We start from the raw sequence: 19,575 nt of genomic DNA, 5'->3' as shown, positions 1-19,575 counted from the left end.
CCTGCCTACCTATACATGTTATGTGCTTTATTTAAGATGACTGTAAATTGCTACCACTGACAGGGAAAGCTAAGTATTCAGTCATAAAATGTTTACCTGTTTATCCCATGGCATTTCTTTTTTATTTTAATTTGCAGATTTTACAACGAAATGGAAATGGAAAAAGAGGAAATAAAATTAAAGAGGTAAGAGAACACAAAACACCAACATGATAACAAATTATTGTTATTATTATTGTTATTATTAGTAGTAACAGTAACAGAAACCACCATCAGTTCACATTATGGATACAGTGACCATAAATAAATAAATCTTAAATTAAACGTATACATCAATATAAGCCCTCCAGATGTCCAAAACTGAAACTGATGCCTGTATGAAATATGTTCATGTAGCTGGGCAGTGAGGTCCTCAGACCATTGTGTATTTGGCAGTAGGTGTTTATCCTTCCAGGCTTGAAATATAAGTCTCTTAACCACCATAAAGGCTTGCAAAACCTACTTTTGTCCATCCATTAAACCTCATATTATAGGGACATAATTCAAAAATATATAAATGTCAGCAAATATAAAGGATTTTGCCAATACAAAATTGAGGCGAGTAACAACTTTCCAATTGAAAGGTTGGCAGTTCGAATCCCCGTGATCGGGTGAGCTCCCATCACTCAGTCCCTGCTCCTGCCAACCTAGCAGTTCGAAAGCACGTCAAAGTGCAAGTAGGTAAATAGGTACCGCTCCAGCGGGAAGGTAAATGGCGTTTCCATGCGCTGCTCTGGAGAAGCGGCTTAGTCATGCTGGCCACATGACCCGGAAAAACTGTCTGCAGACAAACATCGGCTCCCTCGGCCAGTAAAACGTGATGAGCGTCGCAATCCCAGAGTCGTTTGTGACTGGACTTCACTGTTAGGGGTCCTTTACCTTTACCTTTTAACAACTTCAGACCACTGGATAAGCTCACATCATATGCCTCAAAGAGGCATTTTCAGCATTACAACACCCTTCTGTACTAGACAGTACAATCTTATACAGAAGTTGTGGAGTCCAATATACTCAAAATATTAATTTTTCCTGAATCAATCTCAGATCCAAGGAAATAATCTGTATAGACTCTAAAGCAATATTCTATTGTTTAGGCTGTGTAATATCTTCTAATTCACTGTTCCACACTTCTCTAAGTTCCTGAATTTCTGCCTTACCAAAATCCATTAAGCATTTATAAGCATTGGTTATAGGTTTAGTTTTCTGTTTCTTCCATAGCTGTGGAATCCGTTGTTTGACAGGCATGGCATCTCTGAGTTTTGTGCCAAACACAACAAAAGATGGATGTGAATGAGTGAAGTGGCAACTGGCAGCTGTAATTAAAATAAATACTACAAGATCAATAGTCTGGTCTTCTATTGAAGTGGTTAACTCAGCACTCTTAGCTGAAATTGTATAAATGGTCAAATAAAAAGTGACAGGTTTTCCAAAGCACTTTGCTTTGTCTATGTGACATTACTGTAGTTTGGAAATGCTTGTTGAAACATAACATTTTCCAGCCCAATCCTAAGAATGCTTGGCTGGGAAAAGTCCCACCGATTCTAATGGGATTTACTTTAAAATCCTGTTTCCTTTTTATTTTTAAATGAAGAATTATTTAAAAACATGCTTTATTCAAGTGAATGTACAGAGTCTATGTCTAGCCACAGACCTAGAACCATAACATACAGATCAGACATAAGGTCAAGCACATTATTATCCTCACTCAAAGCCCTGCCCATCTGCAGTGTTGCCATTATTGACAGCAACGTATCTTGTAGCACAGGTGAAGTCTGACAAATTTCTTCTAGAACCAGCTTTTATGGACAATTGTTCATCGGACGAAGTCTCTTGCAGCAAAAACTAGGATTTTTTCTAGCCACCTAAAAGCCTAAGAAATTTATTACAGCATATGTTTTCAAAGACTCCCCATCCATTGAACCAGATACATGAAATGTTACATATGTACAACATGGTTTGAAGGGGGGGGTAATTATACACCCTGAGTTTAGAGTGAAAGCAAATGCAAATGCAGAAGAGTGCAATCATGCAATTAGCTGTGGTAACTCACAAAACAGTTGTTGACAACACAGGCGTCCTGTAATTGGTAAGCCAATTAACCCATATAATGGTTAAAAACTCGTAGTCTGGATTCAATCCACAAATTATAACGTTTGATATATGGTTCGTTACGGGTAGTTTACTACACCCCGGCAGTTTCTGTACTACTGTTATACTAACGGAAGCTTGGCCCAATATAAAAACATCACCTTCGTCCCCCTTTTTTGGTGTGGCCTTCCATATGGAGGCGATCGTTAGCAGGTGCCTCCGAGTCTGATACCGACAGGGTCAGGCCAGGGGAGCGTCTCCCCCCTCCACCACCTTGTCCTAAATCTGGCACGGGGAGGGCAAGGGCAAGGCAGGCGGGAGTTTCGGGGCGGTGCCATTGCCCCGAGCTATAGCTCAGCAACTCCGACTTGCTCCGCCCGGCCTAGTGGCGCGCCCTCCCCGGGAGAGGAGAAACTGCGCGTGGCGGCGGCGGCGGCGGCGGCCCAGGTAGCTCTGGGTTAATAATTACTAGGAAGAGGGAAGAGCCGCTTCGCTTCCTCCGACCGCGGCCCCTCCTTGCGGCTCCGGAGTCTCCACCTACCCGGAGCGTTGGTGACCCGCCCGCTCTTTCTTTCCCCCTTTCTTTCCCTAAAAGCCTCCTTCGGCGGGGAGCTTCCTGCCTAGCCAGCTCTAATCTCAGCGGAGTCTTTCGTCGCGTGGATCTCGAACTGCTGAGCGCCGGAGCGGCTTGCACGGCTTTACGGAACCCGGGTCAGTTTTTTTGTGTTTTTTAAAAAATATCGGGTGACTAAACTCTTGGAGGATTTTTTTTTTCTTGGGGGGGCGGGGGCGGGAATCGCTGCCTGCATTAAGTGGCTCTGGATCCAAACCCCTATGGGACAGGGGTTCTCGAGTCTCTCTTTTGCACCGGAGACAGGATTAAGGATCGTGTGCATTCTCCGGACTGGGATTTGGCGACTCTCTTTCAGTCCCTTGTCTCTCGCTCGCCGTTTCCCTGGACATGGCCCCGTCCCCGGACGGGTGTGCTCATCCGGGCGCAGGTGCCTCCCTGCCGTCGGGGTTCCCACCTCCCCAGGGATTATTCGGAATCGCTTATCCTCTAAAAAGCTTTGCCCGCCCACGCGGAAATTGGTTTGTGCTGCTACATATAATCGCGCGCTTCCCGAGTTGTTAAGGGAGGCGTGGACCTACTTTTGCTGCTCTCGCACGGCCGTCTGTAAATAAGAGTTATTTCTCTCTCACCCACACCCGGGAATGATGCAGACGGCTCTTGGGATCCTGCTGAGCCCGGGAAACGCGCGCGCGGGCGCAGTTGCGCCTTTCTTGATGCGCCTTTTGAATTCGGCAAGTCCGTATGCATCCACCTCCCTAAAGTACCACAGAAGGAAATCGCGGATGTTTGCTTTCCCCCTTTCCTTAAGGTCCCTTGAGGCACTATAGTTTTCCATCCCATACGTGCCTGGCTCAGAAGTAAGACCCGTTGAGCTCCGACGGTTTACTTCCAGGAAAGTAGATAGGGAAAGGTTGCCGTTTAAATCGCTTTTAGTTACTCTTCGGTTGCACAACTGAGGTGAATTTTCCGACCCCTCCAAGCGAATTCTCATGGGTGGAATAGTGGACTGGAAAGGCGGGACTGGAGAATCTGAGGAATTTTGGAGCAATTCGCCAGAAATAATGTGGCCTAATGGTGTGTATGTGCCCTCAGCCACCGGGAGTGGTGAGTTTTTAACCGCAAATGGGAAATAATTGGGTTTGAGGCTTAAACTGTTCGTGCCCCCCCTCCAGGGGAAACCTGATGGCCGGGTGTGAACCTGAAGATAATGTGAATGGCTTTGGAATAGGAGGGAATTCGAGGCTGGCCAGTGACTCCAGGGGGCTTTTAGAGCGAAAACTGTAGCTCTCCATCTCCTGCTGTTCAGGAATGTTGTTATGTCAGGAGATCAGTGCAGACATGTGCATATAATCGTTTCCCTAAAACACACTGGCCTGTAGTCTCACCCCTCACCTGACTCCTGCCTTGCTTCCCTCCTGCCCCTCCTCCCTCTGTGGGGTGTGTGTCGGCCTGCTTAGGTTGGGCAACTCCCATTGTAAATTATTTTAATCTGGCTTTTCAGAAATTTTAAAACATGATTGTGTAGTAGCAGGTGGGGAACCTGTAGCCCAGCAGCATATATAGGGCCACAACTCCCACCAGTTGTCACCAGCATGAGGGATGATCGGAGCTGGAGTCCAACAGGATATGGAGGGCTTCAGGTTCCCAACCCCTGTTTCATAGTAAAAGTGGGGGGACGACCTCTCAGTATTGGGAGATTTTTGAGGACCTATACATAGGGAAAGCAATATCTATCACTGAACCAATAGAGGTCTGTGTGGTTTTTGAGTTCTTCCTTCCTTACACATATCATTAGTCTAATAAGAGAAGTCATTTTTTGCCTTTATTCTCTGAGACTGACATCTCAAATACTGTGGTTGTTTTTTTTACAGCGTTTCATTGAAATAATTTGGGACACCCCTCAATATGGTGCCTGATTGTGCCCTTGTGGGCAGTAGTATGCAGATTTTTCCTTTAGGTTCTGTTCCTGTGGGCTTCTCTTCCTGCTTTGCCCTTGTTATCATGATCGTTTTTGCTCCTTTTATACCCTGCCCTTCCTCCTGAAGCAACCATGTTTGGCTGAGGCAGCAATGATAAAAAAATTCTAAAAATAGTTTAAAATATTATCTCAATCGGTTATCTCAGGGTTGCAACAAAACTTTATTTCAAAATGTGAGAAAGTAGCCAGAAAACCCGCCATGGTTTTTTTAAACCACTTGTGGTCTACGGGACTGAGAGGTCCTGCTTTTATGTGCAGTTGTTTTAAAATGTGTTGATTGTCAACCAACCCACTAACATCATGTACGACCTCAGTGTGTGAATTTCAACCTTGGAGGGTTTTGAGCTGCATAAATGCACTGAGAATGCTAAAACTTGGAGGGAAGTAATGCAATGAATGTAAACACATGCATGTGGAATTAAGTCCTATTTCAAAGGCTCAAAGGAAAACTATGCATTCTGAAATATCACATGGTAACATCATTATTTGGGCCATGTCATTTCAGGCTGCAGATAAGGGGATAATTTGTTTAAATGCTCTCCCATTTAAAGCACCTTCCTGTGTGCCTAAAGCTAACATAATGTGAATTCTCAACTGGCAGGGCATTCTTGGACATTTATAGCTTGGCTCTTAACTTCAAGCTTCCATCCAGTATGTTTAGTCATAGGAATTGGTTATTATTATCCAAAGAGAAAGAGGCAACCCAGAATTCTTGTTTCACCGGTATTATTGCAACCTGTGGCCCAGGCCTACTTTACACTTGCCTTTTCACAGATATGCTGTTGTAACAGATAAGGAGCCAGTGAATTCATGTTTAGTGGATGTGTCTCCAGCAGGGAAGGCCTTTCCCAGCTTGTGGTGTTGACATGCACTGTGCAAACTGTCACACAGCCACAGAGGCATTCTGCCACACGGTACAGCTTCAATCAGGTTTATGTCAAGCACTGAAAATTCAAAGTATCCCAGGCTCCTTTTGCACATTCCCGGAGAGATGTGGTTGCCTTGGTTGATCACAATAATGTTAAAAAACTTATGCCCACATCATTGGGTTTTCTTGTTGAAACAGGGCAGAACTTGTCCCTGATAACTCAGCCTGAGAAGGGTAATGACAGAGAATGTCATTATGTGCTTGGCCATGTTGACAGATAAACCATAATTTGCCTTTGTTTCGCAATGGCTACATTGGCGATGGTGGTAAATGGCAGTAGGCTATTTTGATGTAACATGGTGCAGCAGCAAGGGTATTGGGTTCGGATGTGAATAGAAAACATAATATTCAGATACTGAGTGAACTAACCAAGTCACATATCCATAAGAGAGCAATCCAGTACACAAGAAGCTGCTAAAAAGCATGCTGGTGTAAGTGAAGACAAAGTACAGTTACATCAGATTGAAACGGTTCAGCAGTGGGGCTACTGCTGAATGAGGTGGCCTAAGGCTGGCAGAGGCGAAACGAGCCTTTAAAATAGTGCTTGAATTACAGCACCCTTTTTAGCTTTACCAGGTACATCACATTACCAGGTCATGTGACCGATCTGAACAGGCTTAGGATCCAGCCTAACTTTCCCCTTTATGGTTCTGCCCATGTCCTGCCCCCAGAGCACCCCTTTTTCAGAGCATATGCCAGATTAAACTCCACTGGGCCCTGGCTGAGATGAGATGGGGGAAATATAGCTGAGGATGAAGAAGTTAAGCTGGTGTAGCCTGGCTGTGTTCGGAACTTCCTTGCACAGCCGGATATCCACTGGATCCTCACCACCTCATCTTGCTATGGGATTCCTTCCCAAATGACTAGAATATAATCTATTTATATTCAACCTTTTCAGACCCAGGACCCACTTTTAACCCAAATTTTCATTTGGGGACCTATTTCTTGATCTTTTACCGTATATTTGTGTGATGGTTCTAGGGGTTGCTCGTGCGTAAATCGGCACCACACCTGGCTGGGTTGCCTGAGTGAACCTTTTCTGTCCGGACAGCCACTTGCCCGTGGCTGTCTCAATCGCTGGCAGAATCCGTCAGTGGGCGTTTCTTGAACTTCTTCCAGCAAAGAAGCTCTTTGACGCCTAGTCTCCGCCTACTCTCCCTGCGCAAGGAGGGTGTGGGCAGCGGAGGACCCGTGCTTTCCCCCCTGGTCCCCAGCGAGGAGTCGTGGGACCGCCTCGCCGACTCCCCCATCTGCCCCCCTTCTCCACTGGTGCTACGCTGATTTCCTTCCCCAGAAGATGGGCTGCTTCTCCCCATCCCGGGACGCTCTCCAGAATCCCTCTGGAGCCCTCCCTCTCCCTCTGGCTCCGATGGCAGTTCCCTGACAATTTGCATAGTGGTCGTGTTCCTGTTGCAACCCACCTAGGTTCAGGTAGCAACGCACTAGTGGGTCCCGACCCACCAGTTGAAGAGCAAGTGATATGCTCTTAATACATATAGCAGCCAATAAACAATAAGAGATGTTGCTTATTCCAAATAGTTGACGATGGTTAAAGTAAAAAGTTACTGTGAAGAGCTCCAAAGGGATGTCTCCTAAATTAGGGGTTGTCCACACTTTTCCGCTTGTCCCGCTGCTTTCCCCTGGGAAAACCTGCTGTTTACCACTGAATTGGAGCAAATGCCTATCGATTGATGTTTGTGATAGTAGTGGGTTTTTCTGGGGAAAGCAATGGGATAAATGAAAGGCTGTTTGGACCCATGCCTAGAAAGCATGGGGCAAACGGAAGTGTGGATGAACCCTTGGTGGAATGGGCAGTAAAATGGCCAGTGGAATTCACTGTAAACAAGTGCAGAAGGATGCACAAGGGGGCAATAATAATAATAATAATAATAATAATAATAATAATAATAATAATAATTTTACATATATGCATATATGCTCATGGGATCTGAACTGGAGTTGACTGATCAGGAATGAGAACTTAGGCAGGTAGTGGACTGCTCAGTGAAGATGTCGATCCCATGTGTGGCAGTTGTGGAAAGTATAAATCCCATGGTGGGGATCATTAGGAAAGGAACTGAAAATAAAACTTCCAACATCCTAATGCCATTATACAAATCTATGGTGCGTCTGCCTTTGGAATACTGTGTATTTGCCTCACCTCAGAAAGGATATTGTAGAGCTAGAGAAGCATTCCAAAAGGGGCAACCAAAATGATAAAGGAAACAGAGTAACTCCCCCATGAGGAAAGGGTACAACATAAGGAGCTTTTCAGTTTTGAGAAAAGGCAGGTAAAATTACGCATCTTGTGGCGAGCGTGGCCAGAGGAAGCTCTTCTTGCTCTCTCATAATACCGCGACTCTTGGACATCCAGTGAAGCCGTATGTTGGAAGATTCGGGACAGACCCCCAAAAGTACCGTACTTCTTCCCACACTCATAGATAACTATGGAATTCGTTCTCACAGGAAGCAATGATGGCTACCAACTTGGATGGCTTTAGGAGAGAGAGAAATTCATGAAGGATAAGGCTACCAGTGGCTACTAGCCACATTGTCCACTGTTGGAGGCAGCATGCCCCTGAATTCCAGTTGCTTGAATTCATGAGGATGCGGTTGTGCTCAGGTTGTGCTTTCAGGCTTCCCCTAGGCATCTGGTTGGCCACTGTGATGCTGAACCAGATTCGCCTTTGCCCTGATCTAGCAGGTCCTTGTGCTCTTACATTAATAGCTGTGTTGCATTTCCTTGCAAGGTCCTTCTTGCGTACAAAGGAGAACTCCTAGGTTAACAAAGGTGTGTTTGACAACATAGAATCTCCTAGTTAAATGTATTTTTTCTCTCTCGGTGAGCAGCCCATGAAAGTCCCTGGACTTCTCAAGAGACACAGATCTTCTTTCTCCTTCCCAGGATGTAGATTCAGCTCTCAGTGCAATGCAATTGGCTTTTGTGTACAAATGCAGTATGGAACCCCTTCCATTATATGGTTTATAAACCCTTTTTCTCTTCCATAGTGTGATTTGCATAGGCAAACACAGTACGAGCACCGAATCTCCAAGAATGAGCTGGATTCGGAAATGTTAACTTGGCAAAAACAATAACTCCCGATGCAGCTAGCTAGTAGGAGTGTGTATGTGTGTGTGCTTGTGCATATGCAAGTGTGTGTGTAGGGGAGCTGGCACTGGAATTCCAGACAGGCTGGTGGCGGCGGCTGCTACAGCTGCAGGAATGACATTTTGGCCTCTGCTGCCCTTTAATTTCAAACTCTCTGCTCCATCATACTTTTCTATTCAGCTCCTTATCCCCTCCTCACCCCATTCCCTTCCCTCCCTCACTCGTGGGTACCGAGGACTCAGAATGGAATAATGAGCTCTATGAAACCACCCTAGGCAGTGCTGTGTTTCAGAACTTCTTATGCGATAATGTGATTTGATACTTGGGGGGGGCCTCTTCCCCCACAACTCTCATTTGGTACAGCACGGCCTGAGCTGTGCTCTGTTGCTTATGCCGTGGTCAACTGAGAAATAGTGGGCCATCCTATTATTGACCATTATTTTATTTTAGATTTTTATTAATTATCTGTTACAGAATCGGTGAAAAACCTTCACAAAGCAATTATTGTAATTTCTGCATACATACAAACATAAATAATAAAACATGACAAGACTAACAAGAACAGGTCACGGGTGGGGGGGGAATGCAAAACACGAGCCTTCATTTTATTTTAATTCCTTGGTTCTTTGCAAAGTCACAAAGAAGTAACAGGCAAGAAGTGAAAGGTGTCTGCTGAAGAGTGATTGTGGGCAGTGCTGGAAGTTACAGTAAAGAGCACTGAGCTATCTGGACTTTCATCCATGCCCTGTACAGTGGAAAATCAGTTACCGTCGTAAGCTCTAGAAATGAACATACATCTGAAAAGAGAGATCCTGAAACCTGTGATATTCTCTCTCCCTCTCTCTCTCTCTGTTGCAACACACAAGCATATAGTATATGTTTAGCTCAGAGATGAGCCAGAACAGTGCAAGGAGGAAGAGATGATTAATGGGCAATAATAATATGATGGATAATAAAGATAATCTCTGAGGTTGAAGGTAATCCCTGGTGTGCCGGTGTTATCCTGCCCTCAAGTGTAGGATGTGGAAGGTGGGGCAGATCCTTAGTCTCTCAGTATTGTATTGATCATACAATTTGCCTTTCTTGCCCAGCTGCACAGTTATGAATTGGATGTTTCCCTTCCTTTATTCCTAGTGTTCGTCCTCTGCAGATGGGAATGGGCCTCCACTGTGAGACCGCTCTGGGGATCCGTTCTTCACACAGAGTCTTTGGGTGACTCCTGATGAGCTCATTTGGCTTTTGCAAGCAGCTGCCTCACAAAAATACCAGCTGTGCCATTAAAAGAGCCTAGCAGACAAGCCTCATTGAATCAACAGTCACACCCAGTGCATTACCAGTCTGCAAGCGTGAGCATGCTCCCATTACTACGCTGCTTTGCACAGAAACATCCACAATCCCCAACATCCACACACTCATATACACACACAGATGTAGGTTGTTCACAACGCACTGCGGAGACCTGACAATTGCACAGCTTGTCTCCAACAGTAATAGGTAAAGCGGAAGGTGTGTTGTGTTTGCTTTTAATTAGGGAGGCATTTGCTGTGCATGAGAACTTAAGAGCCAAATTATTTCATGATAAAATGGGTGATCTTGATAGTGAGATCCAATGTTATTATCTTTCCCTGGCAGGTATGGGATGATACATGTGTTAAACGGACTGACAACCAGATCGCAAACAAGTTAAGGTTGTGGACTTGGATTTAGCACTGCTTAATCCTAATTCAGTATTTTGAATATACTTGTTTATTGATGGAATTGTTCAGGGCCATTGCACTCCCCAACCCAAACTGGGGATCCTAGGCCCAGAAATGCCCCCGCTATGTAAAAAATGAGGATGTGCAGACTTGCACTGGGCACAGATTGTATAAAACTGCTGACTGCAAGTATAGTGTTGAACAATATACAAATAGTTTAGAACATTCTAACAAAGCCTTTTAGAAGTTGTTGCAATGACCTGCCTTGCTGGCCCTTTCCCATCTGGCCTGGGAGAGTGGAGTATGGACTGACTCCAGCTACAAAAGCTGAGGCTGTTAAACAGATTCTTGGGCTGGAGTATTGTTTCCGCGGGTGTTGAGAGAGCTTGTTGCTGTTATTGATATTATTGTTGTATCTTTAGTTTGAGATCTTATGATTTACGTGGAAATTGTTTCCATTTGGTTGTATACGTTTTGATGCGTTTTATTTATTGTTAATGACTTCTGTTACGTTTGTAATCATGTAAATCTTGTCATGTTGTAAGCCGCCTTGAGCATAGTTTCAGCTATGGAAAGGCGGCATACAAATAAAATGGTGATGATGATGATGATGGTGAATGAAGTTCAGTGATTATTAAAAATAAGCTAGACTTGTCCAAGGGCCCAAAGGGTTCTGTTGACCTGCTTCTTGAGAACACCTTTGTGCCATTCATAATTTTCTCCATTGTTATGTAACTGAAGAGGTAGATTGGAGATGATGCATTCAAACAGCACCATCCTTGATTTTGTACATGTGTCACATATACATGGAACTTGTTTCTTGTAGGTCATAGTAGATCACAGTGCACACAGCAGTAAAAGCTGCAATTTGCTAACAGAGCTAAATGGGCAAAGTACCAAAGTGAGATTTTGCAGAGTTGGTTTTTAAAAAGAGAGATCCCTTTGAATATACTGGATCTAGAGAAGTCACCTGGATAATGTCACATTCCATGTCTGTTGTGCCTTTGAACTCATGTTGTTATGGGGTAATGTTCATAGACTGGTCTGACAGATGCAACTTTCACCTCAACTAAGAATTTTTCTGCTTTCTAATTTAAGGGTAGTTGCAGCTCTCAGCCTCTGCAAAATAATTATTATGGATCACTTGTTTGAGACAGGATCTTATGGTTAACAGGTACCAGAGCATCTTGCAGTTCACCTTCCTGCCTTAAGGCAGGAATGCTCACCCACCACTTCTTGCATAATCCAGACCATAGTGTGCCACAAGCTTAGTGCCAGGGTGACTGAGGCGTCTTATGTAGACGGTGTAAAATTATCCAGATGCTTCAACTTAGTGAGCCAAAGCACATATTGCAAGGCCTTCTAGTTAAATGTGATGTGGACTAAAATTCCTTCCAAATAAAAGGATAAGATGTTCTTTAGTGTTTCAGGAGGTTGTACATTTCTGTAAGTTTCCTCAGTATTTTGGTTGCTAAAGAGAAAAATGTAATCCGGGGCTTCTCCATTCTGCTGATATCATTTAGCGATGCATAGCAAAAGCTGAAATTGTCCCGTGTGAAGCTCATTCCACAGGGAAATGGAGACATCTAGCTCCAAAGCCAGACTATTTGGCATCCCCCTGAGAAGTAGGGAGTATAAAATTGAAGGCAATGACCATTCAAATCTTCCAGTGAAATCAGCAACAGAAGCAACAACCCCATCAGACTTCCTTTTTTTTTAAAAGGTTCTTCAGGGATCTTTGGAAATGCAGTTATCATTTCTGCACAAAGATCTCTTCAGTGGTGCCAGTAGCATTTGACAAAAAGAAAAAAGATTTTCATTGTGGTGCTGGTTTGACTTGGTGTACCATAGCAAAGGAGAACAGTGATGCCATCTGTCATCCTTGGCTGAGGTGGAGGTGGGAATAGTAAGGGGTGGGGCTGGACTGGAGTTTCCGCTGCTCCTTGCCAATAACTCTGATCAAGCTGGTTGTGTCCTGGAAAGCTTGCACACTGCTCTTAAGGGTAAAGTTAGATCTAATCTGGCTGGCTGCTTCCGAAGTAGCAGAGAGATTGAAATCTGCAGATTTTGACAGCCTGCCGGGAAAGGAGCAATGGCATTCTCTTCTCACGGGATGGATTTAGATGCAAGGGATCAGAGCTAACTAAAAGGAAGGAATGTGCATGAGGCATCGTATACAGATGGATAAGTATACAGATGGATAAGCAGAACCGGTATGCTGCGTAACTTTCCAGCAATCAAGCGGTCTCTGCGGGGGTGTAATCCTGGGTGGGTTGCTAATCTGCTCAGTGTATCTCAAAAGGTCAGGAAGAGCTCAGTGGATGTAGTGTCATGGGTGGCGCTTAAAGGTGACATGAAAAGGATTCTAAAAATTCCACAAAGGCATTTATTCTTGGTTGGGCAGCAGTGTCTTAGGAACATAATCAAGGTTTAAGCCCCCATGGTCACAGATCACAACCCACTGATAAAAGCATCTGCTTCAAAAAACCTTGTACCAGCAAAGGGTCTCCCTGCGCTTACAATAAGTCCATGAACCCACACCACTTATCAGCCTTTCTCCTCTCCTCTCCCCTCCCCTCCTGCTCCCTCACACTGGCCCAGTGAAGGATCAGTGGAAATATTTGGTTTGAATTCCAGTGCAAATATTTGTTTGAGACTCTAAACAAGCCTCTGGAAAGGTCTGTCTGCTGCTACTGTGCAAGCATGGAAAAGTAAAACTGGCCATAATCATCAAAGAAAAAGGAATTTCTTTAAATGCTTAAGATGAAAGGGCCCTGCAGTCGAACATGGCGACCATTTTACAAAGCGGCAACATGCCAATATCTGCCTGGCTGCCACATGGGGACGTGGATGAGAAAGTTACTGCACATTCTCTCTCTGTGTCAGATAGCTGGGGAAGCCAGGCAGTGATGCAATTCTCAGCTTCCTTTGGCAGTGTGGTATACAACCATCTTCCTTCCTGGTTACATGCACACTGTAGTAATTTACATCGTAACACAAGTTAATAAAGTATGAATTCAGGATGGATTTAGAGTGCAGAAGGTGGATGTCTGGCTGATGGAGGGGGTGATTGTAGCAGGGCCCTGGCCCTTGCCTGCTAAAGGGGAGGTTTAGCTAAATGGCTATAGTGAGGTTCTCATCCCCAGTCATTCCAAACATGTCTTCAAAAGCAGTGTTGGCTGGTGCCTCTTGGGACTGGCAGTGAGGAGAGTCAGTGGACAGAGGCAGAGTCAGTGGACAGGCAGAAACAGCTAGTTCTGATTCCCCCCCCCCCCTCTTTCTAGTTGAGTTCCTCAAAGGTAATGCTGAGATTAAGCAGGAGGGAGCTGGCAAGCATTGTGCCACCCCCTGGGCTGGTTGTAAGTATGAAGGCAGGCAGGGCAGACAGGTGGGATCTGGCCGAGAGCAGTTTCTTTATTTCACAAAATTTATGTATCCCATGAATGTAAGAGAACCTCAAAGCAAATTACAAAAGTATAAAACAAAACATGAAAATTATTGATAAACAGGTAAAAATAGGTATTTAAGATACTCAAAAGATGATTGACATGACCAGTAGCTAAAACTAAATAAAGCGCATGTTGCTTCTGCATGTCTGGAAGTTGGAAGGCTGGTGGGGCAGTGCCCCGTTTGTCCTAGTAGGCCAGCCAAAAGACTTGGGAACGTTTCCTGCCAGCCAGAATGGAGTCTGGAATTGGGAGCTGCAGGCAGAAAAGACAGTTGGCCTTTTTGTTGTTGTTCAGTGAGGGGCTTGGGGGCCCTTGGTTCTTCCTGTCTGGAGACTACACCATTTCCATTAAGAGGACTGTGGTGGCTGGTTTATAAACTGAGTTCAGATTGTGCCCCATAGAAAATGTAAAGTAAGAGATGTGTGAGCCCTGCTGTGCCTCTAAGAAGCAGCAGCAAAGGCCGGACTGAATGTCCACAGCAAACCAGCTTCTCATGCCCTTCATCTGTGGCGTTGGTTCCATCCAGTTCTGGCAGGGATTTGATAAACATTAGCTTGATGTTTGTGGTGAATTTCAGAACTGGTGAAAGCTGCTAGACTGGCTCTGGAAACACTTAGTTTTTAGCAAAAAACAACAAGTAAAGTCCTTGATGGCTTTTCAATTTGTCCGCCTCATTGCAATAAAGGTCAAGCTGGGAACTGAAACCCTGTAGCCCAAAGAGGCTAGTGTAAACTAGGTTGGAAAAGCAAATAAGTATACGTTGTTTATTTGTCCTCTCTGAAGGCTTCTGAAACGGTGTGAGTTTTAAGGGTTAGGAGGGGGGAAGTATTAGTTGTGGCCATGATTGCGTAGACTTTTTAAGCTACATTTGAACAGGAAGGTATTAAGAGTATATAATTGGAAGGATCAGTAGATGAATTGTTTCTTAATATGTCTTAACTGCCTTAATGTATTCACAATTCAGGCAGGGACTTGCAGAGTGGTTATTATAAAATTAGCATAGGGTAACTTCATAGGGTGGAAGGCAGGAAAGTAGCAAGGCAAATGTTGCCTCCCTGCAACCAAATGGTGATATGGAGCAGTGGGGATGTAGTTACACTTAATACCTCCCATGGCTGTTTATAACGTTTTAAAAAAGAATTAGGAAAAAACCCACCTTGGAGATCTAATCATGGATCTCTTCCCATCTCATCTAGTTTGGCCCTTGGATATGCATCTAGGAATGTAAACTGTGAATGTAACAAGTGTTTCAAAGAGGTATATGAAAAGAGAACCTGAGATAAAATGGAATAGACCACATGCTAATATAATGAAATTAATACAAGAATAAATTTTAAAAATGTTAGGTTAATGTTACACAACGGTACTATTTTATTCATGTAACATTAACCTAACTTTTTTTATTATTACGGCGCCGCAACCCCAGAGTCGTCCGTGACTGGACCTAACGGTCAGGGGTACCTTTACCTTTTTATGTATAGTAATTCATTCTTTTTTAAAAAAATGTCTACATTGCAAAGCTTATAAAAAACTTATAAATATATTTTAAGAAAGAGGTACACGTGCTGGGGATGGGCTGCAGTTACCTGTTGAGTGTCAGCCTGGATTTGCCCCTTGTTACATGCATGAAACAGTCCTCAGGTGGCTGGCAGGCAGTGACTGAACACTTCTGGTCCCATTACAGACAGGGCTCTCTTTGAATGAGAGTCCCAAAGTTTTTCTTTTCGAAAATCTTTGCCTCTATTTGCAAATATTCTGGGGAACGTTGAAGCCAAAGGATTCCACTCTTCATCACAATACATATCCCACTGAAGCAAATAACTAAGCAACAAAGAATCCTTTGGCTCACTGGCAAATTTTGGTCTTTGATCCTGATCCCATCTTCTTAGCGCTGGAGAAATGTGGAGAATCTGACATGCTGGCAGAACCAGTTTCAAAAGTTTCTTATGAAACACTCACCCCCCCCCCCAGTGTCTGCAGCCCTTTATCTTCCAAGTCTATGGCCGCTTTCATGCTAACGAAAATTATGGCTTCACTGCTGACTGGAATTCAGGGGAAGAGTTCCATGTCCACATGTAAAATAAGGTGCGGCAGGTGCAGTTCTCAGAAGAGAGGCCTCCAGGTACATTCCATGTTGTTTCAGTCATTATTAGCTGTTCTTCCTGTGAGTCAATACTGAACCCTGGACAACTGAGCTCTGTACACATCCTGCCCCCCCCATTCACAATATTGTGGTTAGTCCCTTTCTTTCATACTGTTTTCCTGAAACCTACCTTCCCATTTCCTGCTTAAGTTAAAATGCACAGTTAGCCATTGCAGTGCTTTACAATAGGTACTTGATATTATCTGGATTTTACATTACTGTTATTCTTGCGATGATCCTAAACCTTACATTTATCCTATTGTATTGGCTAGCTTATTAGGAATCTTTGGGCACAGAAGTTCTAGCTTCAGTATATGAAATAAGGGTAGATTAGAAATCCCATCTGACTCCATAAATTCAGATTCATGCCTGATTGACAAAATGAAAGTCATGCACAGTGATGTGGGTTTTTAAAAAAAGTAGACAGTTTTCTGGATAATTTTCAGATGCGCTAAATTGATTGATTTAGAATGTGTATTTGACTTCTTTTTAAAGTTTGGTTTACTAAATGTGTGCTATGTTTATTTACATGCCTACAAACATCTCAGCAGATTTTACCAGTAGCTAAAAGTATTTGAACTGTAATGTTTTGATTAGGAAAAATATAACTGAAGGACACTTAGCAGTGGAATCTTGTGTATGTTTGCTCAGAAATAGGTCCCCTAGTATTCAAGGGGGCACACTGCCAGGCTAAGTGTGCATAGGATTGCTGCCAGAAATGAGGTTCAAATGAATTAAAACTAATGCAAGGATGTACTTGGAAATTATTTTTATTAGAATATTTAATTTTTTTTTACTAAACACATATGTTTAAGATACAGCAACTCAATAGTGTATATACTTACATTGTTTAAGCTTTAAGGAAAAAGTTTAAGCACTGAGAGCTGCTAACATACTAATCTTAGCACATTCAAAGAGCTATGCATCTTTATTTGCTGGGTTGCCCTTCTGGGATCCTACAGAGGCTCTTGTGGGGTGGCAGGTTGGGGGAAGGGTTTTTTTCCCAATTCACTCCCTTCCCTGCACAACCCCCAGTGCCATCTCCCAAACTGGTCTGGAGGGTCCTGGCTTGGGGAAGGGGGGATTAGCAAAATTCTCTCCCCCCACCCCACCCTTCAGCAGAAACATCTTGTGAGCTGAACTCTGCTGGCAGGAAGTCTGGAAACAAAAATACACACATTTTTCCTAGGGGTCGTCACTTGGAAAAGAAAGTTAATTACCCCTTTGAATGTGCCTCATTTGACTGGTACTATATCCATTAACTATATTTGTAATGTTATGAAACAATGCAGTTTTAGAAATGGAAAATGTTTCACTGAAAAAAATACAGGAGTGGGACATTTGCCACAATGGAAACTTTTCTTCCCAACATCCGTGGATAGGTGTAGTATTGCAGTGGAGTCTTGCACATTCTTGCAGAAGTCCTAGATCCGACTTAATTTAAGTTTCACATTCTGGTAATGTAGGTGACATCAGTAGCAGTGAAAACTAGATAACACAGTTTTACAACCCTATGCAACTTCCTGGATTAAGTATTTATCTAGATACTGAAGAAAAAGAGATATTCCTGGTTGTTTCTGAAAATCCCTCTTTACTCCAAATGAGGATTGTTGGAAGTGTAAGAAAGGGAAGTTTCACACCCTGTGTACCCAATCTGAGGTGTGACCTGGCTTGCTATCTGCTATAATGCTGGCTGTTATAATGAGGTAGACCTTTGAACTGAGAGGCATAAAAAGTGCTGTTAGATTTGTTATTGATATATTGGACTTTGATACCACAGTGAGTAAAGGAGCATATCCTGCTTCTTCTAAATAGATGACAATGCTGCAGCCTTCACTGTGGCCACAACTGATATGAGAACATGTACTCACTGTGAGATTGTCTGCACTCTTTGCTCCTAGCAATACTGTATCAGACGTCATGATCTTTGGGCTCATCAGGTTGGTTGTATGATCAGTGACTACAAAAAATGATATAGCAAATCAACAGGAAGAATTGCTTCCTGCATAATTCCTAGCCACTTGAAAACAAAATAGTGGGTTGGACTTCTCGATTCACTAATCGGAAGTTTTGAGTGTGGCTTGGTGGGGGTGACTGCTAATCTCACATAGTGTCCTATCCACTGGGTGGCACTGTGGCTTTTGTCTGGCTCTGAACCTCCTAAGCAAAAGGCAACAGAATTAGATGAAAAGGAGACTGGTAAATTTAAGGTCATGGGCACGTTCTTGCTTAAAATGCATGTGGATAAAGGATAGATGATTTAGACTAGTGCATCTCCATTTCGTGAGAACTTGTAAGTTAGATTTGAATGGTGTTCAGTAGTTTATCGTGAGGAGTGAACTATGTACTTAGACTTTCAACAAGTTTTGATAAATTCCCTCACCAAGGATTCCTGAGCATGATTGGCTGTCATGGGATAAAAGGATAAGGTCCTCTTATGGATCAGTAATTGGCTAAGGAAATGGAAGCAGAGAGTAGGAAAAAAAGAAGTTCTCACAATGGTTTTAAACACTTCAACTTAAGCACCTACTAGCAACACCTAATATTAATCTTACTAAATTTGAAACCTTGGGGTGAAAACTGAGGGTGTTTTAGGGAAAGGGTTTGTATCTGCAATATACAGGAAATTGTTAGATCTGTCTACTAGATCCCTTATAGGACTCCACAAATTACATCATGTTGTTGGTGTGGTTGTGGAGGCACAAGGGTTGTTGTTTTTCTGTTTACAGTGGGAGTGTCCTCTTGTACAGAACATTTGGTCTGAGGTGTATCTGGGAATTTCTTCTGTTTGTAGGACTCCTGTTCAAATAACTCCGCAACTTTCACTTTTCAATGTATGGGATAATCAGGCACAACAAGAACAAAACTGTGGTTGTTGGCAGCAGCCAGGATATCTATTTGCACAAAAGTAGAAGACATTGCAAGGATTACATATTTCCCTGTGGCATAAAAATGTATGGAACATTGAGATAGTGGGAGAAATAGTGCATAATTGGAATGTTTCCAAGGGATCGAAAATGTCGGAACATTTCCATCCTGTGTGAGGAGAGTTCATTTCTTACACTGCTACAAATAGCCTTCAGGACATTGTATCTATACCAACACCTAAAATATGGCATACTGTATGTAAGAATATGTGAATGTTTTATATATTATTGTGTCTCTCTGTTGTGATTTTGTATCAACTGAGAAAATTTGTTTATAGTCCCTGCCATCCCTGGTTAGGTTGTACTGTATGGTGTGTGTGTGTATATATACATATCAATAACAATGATAAAACAATGGGATTGATATTGGCTCCTGTGCTTTGCAACTTGCTCATAAGTGACTTGGAGTTTGGAGTGAGCAGTGTGGTGGCCAAATTTGCTGAGGAAACCAAATTGTTCAGTGTGGTATAACAAGGGATTGTGAGATCCAAAAGGGTATATCCTAACTAGCTGAATGGACATTAAAATTGCAACTGCAATTCAGTCTAAGCAAGTGTAAAGTGATTTGAATTGGGGCAAAAAATCCTAACTTCACATATGGGCTATGAGCTGGTGGCTCCTGACCAGAAAAGAGATTTTGGAGT

General features: G+C 43.3%; 1 protein-coding gene across 1 annotated transcript in view; it reads left to right on the top strand.

Moving 5' to 3' along the window:
• Positions 1-3,483: 3,483 nt before the first annotated feature.
• The window catches only part of PLEKHG3 (pleckstrin homology and RhoGEF domain containing G3), a 49,684-nt gene continuing 33,592 nt past the window's right edge, over positions 3,484-19,575 (top strand). The window contains exon 1 of the mRNA XM_081843425.1: positions 3,484-3,804. Within this exon, the coding sequence (XP_081699551.1) occupies positions 3,690-3,804 (115 nt within the window). The 5' untranslated portion in view covers positions 3,484-3,689. The remainder of the gene's footprint in view (positions 3,805-19,575) is intronic.

Source organism: Podarcis erhardii (genome assembly GCF_964252035.2).
Source record: "Podarcis erhardii genome assembly, chromosome: 1".
In the NCBI taxonomy this organism is placed as follows: Eukaryota; Metazoa; Chordata; class Lepidosauria; order Squamata; family Lacertidae; genus Podarcis; species Podarcis erhardii.
This window is presented reverse-complemented; position numbering and strand designations above follow the sequence as displayed.